At 38.4% G+C, this 8,651-nt stretch overlaps 1 protein-coding gene across 1 annotated transcript; it reads left to right on the top strand.

The window, feature by feature from the left end:
* Positions 1 to 313: 313 nt before the first annotated feature.
* Tshb (thyroid stimulating hormone subunit beta) lies at positions 314 to 5,619 on the top strand. The gene is made up of 3 exons (XM_028877271.1): positions 314 to 374; positions 4,669 to 4,831; positions 5,290 to 5,619. Exons 1-3 carry the CDS (start codon positions 325 to 327, stop codon positions 5,542 to 5,544), a joined length of 468 nt encoding a protein of 155 aa, XP_028733104.1. The 5' UTR covers positions 314 to 324; the 3' UTR covers positions 5,545 to 5,619.
* The last annotated feature ends 3,032 nt before the right edge of the window (positions 5,620 to 8,651 follow it).

The raw sequence follows: 8,651 nt of genomic DNA, 5'->3' as shown, positions 1-8,651 counted from the left end.
TAAATTCACACTCTCAGGACTTTTTTCACCACTGCTCCCAATTCTATGGTCTATTCTTTATTAATATTAACAGATAATAATATCAGTTATTAACATTAATAGATATTAATAAAGGATATATTTGAAATAAGAGAGAGGAAGATGCATGCTATAATAATGTCAGAGTTTCCAGGGGGAAGATATTGTGAACCTGTTTGTATAAACAAGTTTTATTTGGGGTTCAGTATGAATTTTCAATAGATGCTTTTCAGATAAGAAAGCAGCAATTCAAATGCAATTATATAAACAAGAGGATTAGAGGGAAATTATCCTGAAGGGTATAAAATGAACAGAGTCTGGGTCATCATAGCATCAACTCGCCAATGCAAAGTAAGGTAGGTGTCTACCCTGAGCAGGACCTGTAAACGGAATGCTTTTGTTATCATTTCATTTTATTTTAACAGTTGGAGTATTTACTTAAAAATTGCAAATGCTGAGACAGAACTAAAGTTTTTAATTATTGCTCCAAATCATGCAGTAGTGAATGAAGAAGACTGAACCACATATTGGCAGATGAGGTGAGATTCCATTGACTTAAAGGATGAAAACAGTCTGTCAGTCTCCTGATGAAGAATGAATAGTGTGCATGACTTTCTCCTACTTACATTTCAACTTAAATGTTTTTATCACTTGAATAATCTGTATTTAAACCTCACAATTACTAATGGCCATCTTTAATAAAAATATATTCTGGGAGAGTTTTAGAGTAAATTCAGCTTTGAGTGTATACAAGGGTACCAGTGCTTTCATTATTATCAGGGGCATTCCATGTTAGAAGACATTTTTAGTTATTTAATAGTGAAACTCTCTTGGATAGTATCCAATACACATATCTTATTAATATAATACATTTTTCTTTCTGGAAAAGTATTCTGCTTTAGTGAAATGCTGGGTTTGCTCAGAAGTAGAGAAATTGATTCTTTCCATTGTGCAGTAATGACTTCAAGTAGAAAAGAGAGATAACAGATATTAGCAGAGCAGAGAGAAATGTGTTTAATAATGAGAATAATCAGAGCAGAAAGAAAATATGGAGCACAAATAATACTGGTTTTTGTAGTGTTATGTAGCTAAGGAAATTTTCTTATGTATGATTCATATGAATTATTTTTTGTAAGAGTAGCATTGTAGATTACTAATTCTAATTATAATTTAACATAGAATCACAGATTATTTTTGTGCTGTGAAGACTTTCCTGGTAATCTTTTGATGTTTAATTTTCCTTTTATAGATGAGGAAATTGAGGTACAGGAAAGTTATGTGGTCAGTAATGAAACACTGGTACCCCTGTATACACTCAAAACTGAATTTACTCTAAAACTCTCCCAAAATATATTTTTTTTTATCAAAGATGGGCATTAGTAATTGTGAGGATTAAATACACAGATTATTCAAGTGATAAAAACATTTAAGTCGAAATGTAAGTAGGAGAAAGTTGTGCACACTATTCATTCTTCATCAGGAGACTGACGACTATTTATTTATAATGAAGTAAAATAGAAAGAATCATTCATATTCTTTATCTTCACAGCATTATATAAGCACTGTGACTGGTGATCCAGGCCTTTTTAAATGCTTTGCTTTTGTTAGCTTAAACTTCTATATTTATAAAAGGGAGTCTTGCTGGACAATGGTGGCGAATGCTTTAATCCCAACACTCAGGAGGCAGAGGCAGGTGGATCTCTGTGAGTTCAAGACCAGCCTGGTCTACAGAGCTGGTTCCAGGACAACCAGGGCTATACAGAGAAATTCTGTCTCAAAAACCAAAAAAACCCAAAAGGGAATCTTAAAACAGTGTCACTCTTGAATAGGATAGCAATAGGGGAAAGTTATAATACAATTTTTTTATCTTAAAAATTTTAGAAGAAATTTATTATTTTAAAAATTATGTGGGCATGTGTGTATTGTGTATGAGGGTGACTGTGTAGGCCAGAAACATCGATCTTCTGGAGCTCGAGTTACAAGGGGTTGTGAGTTGCCTGATGTGGGTGTTGAGAGCTGCACTCAGGTCCTCTACAAGAGAAGTACTTGATCCTAGCCACTGAGTCATTTTTGCAACCCTATCTTACAATTTTTGGAAGGGTCAGGTGTGTTACTCTGTTTTTATCTAGCAGATGAATAAATAAGATTAAATATTTTCATCAGTTTCTTACAGACCCATGGGAAATTTCTGCTCTTTAAGTTCTGAGCCAGTATTCTGATTATAGGTTACTACACATGCTATTTCATATAGAACTATAGAGCTAGAAGTTGTTTCTGTGGTGAAACCCATTGGAGAACTGTGAAGATGGTGGGGAAGACGTGAGCAGCAAGGGCGAGGATTCTATTGCACTTTCCTGGTTGCTGTTTTCAAGACCCTTTGGAGAATCCTCTAGATCTGTATCACTAATATAATAGAACTAACTGAATAGTATAGAGGGAGCTTGCATTTTTATGAAAAACTTGGCAAAAATCAGATTCCCTGGGAAAGGAATTCTTATAGTTTCAACTGGGATAGTATTTTAACTGTAGAGCTGGATGTGAGGTTCAGTATTTGTGAGGCTTGGGTCCAACATCGGAGTGCATCAAACCAAGAGTTCTTATGATCTACTCCCTAATGCAAACATTTAAAAAATACTGCAAGGGATGCTCACATTTGTAATACCTTGTTTAACAGAATTTACCACCAAAAACTTTCCTAAAGGGTTATTTCTTATCTATCCATACTTATCTATCCATAAGTGTAGCAAACGTAAGGAAATCTGATAAATGGGGCAGGGGTGAGGCATCAGAGTCATAACATGGACTTTCTCAGAGAACTTAGAACAAACTATATTTTTACATTTGTGCTCATACTTGGTTCCTCCTGAACTGTTGGTGCTTTGGGTCAAGGACTGGTGTCAATGCATCTCTCAGCGCATGGTCCAGATGCTCAGTACATGTATGTATAGCCAATTTCAGCAATTCCTATGCTAGTAGTAGGAGATTGTTGAAATGACTGTAGAAGTTGACATTTAGAATTACTCCTTAGTAACTTATGTTAATACTTTAATTTTTGTCTTATATATTTATTGAAGACAAAATTCTGGTTACCTGAGACTGATGTACAAGGTTTCAGTAAGTAGAGATTTTAAAGTATGCAGCTTAAAATTGTTGTTGACACAATTGACAGATTTGAGAAAATCTTGATTCTTTCTTAATGATTAAATAAAATGTTTAGCGAATAATTTTCTTTTAATGTTTTTACCGCTATTTATTGTGGGGTGGTGGTGGTAGGAAGCTCTGCAGCATGCACATAGAGGTCAGAGGACAACTTCCAGGAAGGAGTCTATTTACTCAGTCCACCCTGTGTGTTCCAGGGACTGAACTCAGGTTGTCAGGCTTGAGAAGCAAATGCTTTTGCCTCCGAGCCATCTCAGCAGTCAGTGAATAATAATCTAATAGAATTGCTTCAGTGAGGACTATATATATGTACACACACACACACACACACACACACACACACACACTTACTAACAATGATAATTGAGAAGAAAAAAATCCAAACATACCTAGCTAGTTGAAGAATATTAGTAAAAGGAAATAAAAAGTCTTATTAATCTTAGAGGTGATCAACCTACATCTAAAAGTCTGAAATTTGATTACCCTCTTTCAGTAGCAGAACCAAAATAATTATAAGTCATAACATTCCCCAGATCAGTACAATGTTCACTGATACTGAACAGCTTCTTCATTAGACAGGCTCGCTGAGATGCATGCTGTGCTCAGTGGCCCCTTTGCTGCCTCCCAGACAGCCCTAACTGCTAATGAATCTGAACAACTCATGGTGGATCTGCTTTCTTGACTGGGTTAATCTAAATGTGTCAAACTATGTTTTTCGGCTCTCTATTTACTTTTCAATAATGAGTGTCATACAACTTCTATATAAAATGATCTTTTATTTCAACTTTAACTTTTTTCAACCCTAAAAGAGTATCTTAAGAATTCAGAAGGGGCCTTCTAACTGGTATTATTACTTAACACCAGTCATAATTTTAGCTGAACTTTTCAGGACCTCCTGCTTCCTTGACTAGAAATGGTAGAATTATAGGCAAGATTACATACCCTGGGTGGTACTAAAGTTTGGTTATGATTATTCTTGGTTTCTTTCCATCTCTTATTATAAGAACCCTTTAAACTTTTGAACCAACATTTTTAGAAACATAATTCTGGGAAAGCCCCTTCCTAAAGAATATTTATTAATTTACTTCTTATAATGACAGGCATTTTATTACAGCTCCATTGAATGAATTATTTCACACTTAGTTAACAGAAAGCTGCCAGTTTTCTGTTGTGATATCCTAAGCTTCCATGTCACTTCCCAGGGTAGCTCAGTGGTACTTGTAGCCAAGACCTTTAAGTTATTAGCTTCTGTACTATGGGTGTACAGGGTCATAGCTGCATTTGAGTGTATATGAGAAGGTTTGAGAAGATTGGATATGTAAAAACACCTTATATAGGGCTCAGAGATAAGTAACCACTCAAATTATTTTAGCTGTTCTCATTATTGTATATGTATACACACTTATATGCGCATAAGCTTTCCATAGATATGCCTCTGAATGTACAGAAAGGATACATGAAATGAGTTTTGTGATTTTATCTTTGATTCAGCATGAATGCTATCATCCTGCTCTCCATGCTTTTCGCTCTTGCATATGGGCAAGCAGCATCTTTTTGTATTCCAACTGAATATACAATGTTCGTGGATAGGAGAGAGTGTGCCTATTGCCTAACCATCAACACCACCATCTGTGCCGGGTATTGTATGACACGGGTATGTTGTTCACTGTATTTCTTTTAGCTGTAAATTAGATAGGCCTAAACTGGTCTGTTAATATGTAGAAAGTCAGTGAGATAAATCATAGCATCATTTTCCAAATGCAATGGTACTGTCTCTTTGGGAAGCCAAGAGCATTGTTTTCAGAATTATAATAATGTGACTCTATTCAGAAAAAGAAGTACACATACATTTGTAACAGTCTACCCCCAATTGATTTAAACCTTATTTTGTTCTCATGATTAATGGTAAATAAGAATAAAGTGTCTTTTTTGGGAGGAGGTCTCTGAGGGGCTAAGTGTAGATGTGTTAAGCTAGTATTGCATAACAGAACTCAGGAGTCTTCTGTAGGTCACCACTGAAATAAAGGTAATATCAGTAAATTATGGTCTTTCTATTGTACTATCTAAAGTAGTATGAAATTTGTCATGTTATGATCCCTTTTCTTTCCATAGGATATCAATGGCAAGCTGTTTCTCCCCAAATCTGTACTCTCCCAGGATGTTTGTACATACAGAGACTTCATCTACAGAACTGTGGAAATACCAGGATGCCCACACCATGTTGCTCCTTATTTCTCCTACCCTGTTGCTATAAGCTGCAAATGTGGCAAGTGTAATACTGATTATAGTGACTGTATACACGAGGCTGTCAAGACCAACTATTGCACCAAGCCACAGACATTCTATCTGGGGGGATTTTCAGTCTAACTTTAACAGCATTGCCACTTGCAATCTGGTTAAATGTGTTTACCTGGAATAGAACCAATAAAATACCATTGATACTTTTTGCCTGCCTTTTAATCCATAGGCACAGCCTCACAGGCATTAGAGAGCTTAAGAAGCTTTAGAAGAAGAGGTGCATGGAAGAGGCTGTCATGGTTTCCATACAGAGCAGAGTGGAGGGAAATTAAGAGCAGGAACATGAGCTGCTGCTGAAAGCCAGCCCCAGGAGATGTTTCTTACAGACAGCAGAGTATCTATCTTGACCTAAAAGCAAATGTACAGCTACTACAGAGTTCTGGGAAGAAAGGGCTGTCATTAGAAGTTGGAGGAATAGATGGCCTCAGGGTACTAGGAATGTTGTCCCTTTAAAGGCTAGCAGCAGGCAGGGCTGGAGTGCAAGTGGTGACACAGGGGGGTGTGGAATCTGGCACAGAAAACCTGATCCTGGTCATTCAAGTGCTCTGAGTAAAACTCCACCAAAACTCAGCCAAGAGTGTGGGCACCATTCTCTTTAATTTAATTACTCTGGTGGGCCAGCTGACCTATGAAAAGTATACCCCAGAAGGTCAGCTTATAAAGCCTAGAAAAGAGGCCACGATCATTTTACATGTGGGAGCCTAAATCCTTCATAGTCCCTCAAGTAACAAGAGATACTTTCCAGCATTTATACCACAAGCAACTTGTGCTTTGGGGCTTTGGCTATCATAAAACAATAGTACAACCACCACAAGTTTTAGGTTTGGGGAGAGAGGGTTAAAAGAGATTCAATGGAGTGGATCGTGTTGTTTTAACCGTAGCTTTCATTCATAGGTAGGCATTGCTTTGGGTGAATAGGCTTAGTAGGGGGCTATTTTTCTTTTCCTTCCTTAGATGCTCCTCCTTTTTTTTTGGTTTTTCAGAGACAGGGTTTCTCTGTGTAGCTTTGCACCTTTCCTGGATCTCGCTCTGTAGACCAGGCTGGCCTCAAACTCACAGAGATCTGCCTGCCTCTGCCTCCCGAGTGCTGGGATTAAAGGCGTGCGCCACCACCGCCCAGCTAGATGCTCCTTCTTAAGAGTTGAACTTTAAGTGATGTTCTGTGGACTCAACCTTAAAAAGACTCTTTTATTCATCCATTAATTGTCACTGTGAAGTAGGAAACTATTTGTCAGTAGGGCTATGGAGAATGGCTGTGTCGCACAGCCACCAGTGAGGCTCAGCTGGGTGTCTTGTGAATGCCTGCATGCTGACAGGGAGGCCAGGGAGGGGGAGATGGTACAGATAGAGTGGTACAAAACTCATGCTTTGCCAAGGATGAGGGAATAACTTTGCACTTCCATACAAGAGTCAGAAACCTACAGTACTTTTACCTTAATATCTAAAATTGACACTTGTATGACTAAACCTTAAGCTGGGACTTTGAGTTCTCATGCCAACTGATAATGAGCACATAATCATTTAAGATTGTTTATCAAATATAGATCTTTGATGGATGTGTAAAATGTGTAAAGTTCAAACCTATCTGGAATTAGATACAAATGATTCTGAAGCATCCTGAAAGTGATTTTTTTTTTTACTTTTTTTTTGTATTTATTTTACAATACTATTAAGTTCTACATAATAGCCACAGATTCCCTTGTTCTCTCCCTTCCTGCCCCCCTCCCCTTCCCCCAGCCCACCTCCCCATTCCCACCTCCTCCAGATCAAGGTCTCCCCCGAGGACAGGGATCGACCTGATAGAAAGTGATTTTTTGTCAAAAGATTTGGACCCCAGAAAGGACCAGTTGTATACAGAGGCTACTTATAGACAGCTGAGTTTTGACAGATTTTATTTTTTAATTACTTTAATAAATTTCCTGAGTCTGCAGGGGTGAGGGGCCAGCTCAGAACATAGGTCTAACCAGCCAGCACTACCATTGGCATAAGAGCCTGGAGTGGGTGCGTGCACACGTGAACTTTATTAAACTGTCCAAAGCACAGAGACCCTTAGGATGGAGCTCAGGGATTGAGGTGTCCATGTGCTTAGGGGTCTGGTAACTCTGTTTTGAGGGCCCTTGGTGTCCTTTTGGTTTAACACAAGGAGAATGGATAGAGAGGCTCAGAAATGGGAAGGTGAGGGCCTGGAGAGATAGTTCAGAGGCTAGAGTACTGGCTGTCCTTCCAGAGGACTTGGATTCAATTTCTAGCACCCACACGACAACTCACAACTGTCTATAAATCCAATTCCAGGGGATCTGACACCCTCACACAGACATACATGTAGGCAAAACACCAATGCACATAAAATAAAAATAAATTATTTAAAAAAGAAATGGGAAGATGAAGATTCATTACTTATAATTTGGGAGACAGGCAAACACTGGAGTATCCTTGGGACTGATCATTAAATCCCCTGTAAAGTTTAAATGAGTCACTTCTCACCAGAGGAACTCAATGCTCCAAGAAAAAAAAAACTTTCTCATTTGAGTGGAATATAAAGAGCTCTTTCATAACTCAGGATTTGGGGTCACTGCTGCAGCAGTCTTTAATGGTCAAAGTCACTGAGAATAAGTGGACTGTACCAGAATGGATGGATTGCAAGTTAACAGCATAGCATGGTACTTCCTGGTAATAGGAAATTCTAATAATAGAAAGTCTCCTTTGTAGAACAAAACTGTCCTGAAAATTCAAGAATCTCAAGTCTGAGCTAAACACAAAAATTCTCTTACTGAGGTAACTTCCCCCATGCTGTTTCTTTCTTGTCTGCTGTAGTTAATTTCTTTTCAGTCTTTTAAGACAATTTGGTGTCAGTTTCTTTTCTTCAGCTCTCCTTTATCCACTGTCACAGCTGCTCAGTGTACATGTCCCTCCTCTGGTGGCTGTATGCTGCTTCTCCCCTGGGTGCTTTCAGGACTCAAATTTTCGGTCAAGTGGGTTGAGTGGGACTGATGGAGGTGGGCCTGGTATTCAAGTGATGAGCTGGCCGTGGAGTTGACTGCAACCCCTCCCTGTAGGACTCATGCCTGGAACTTGATTTCACCCCTTGAAAAGGAGTGCTGGTTTGGGGGTTGATCGAACAGGAGCTTGGAGCTACTGATGGCCATCTTTGGTGTCTCTTAGAAACAGACAGCCTG

The sequence above is a fragment of the Peromyscus leucopus genome, chromosome 6 (genome assembly GCF_004664715.2).
Source record: "Peromyscus leucopus breed LL Stock chromosome 6, UCI_PerLeu_2.1, whole genome shotgun sequence".
NCBI classification, from domain to species: Eukaryota; Metazoa; Chordata; class Mammalia; order Rodentia; family Cricetidae; genus Peromyscus; species Peromyscus leucopus.
The sequence above is the reverse complement of the archived record's forward strand: the minus strand, read 5'-3'. Positions and strand labels throughout refer to the sequence as shown.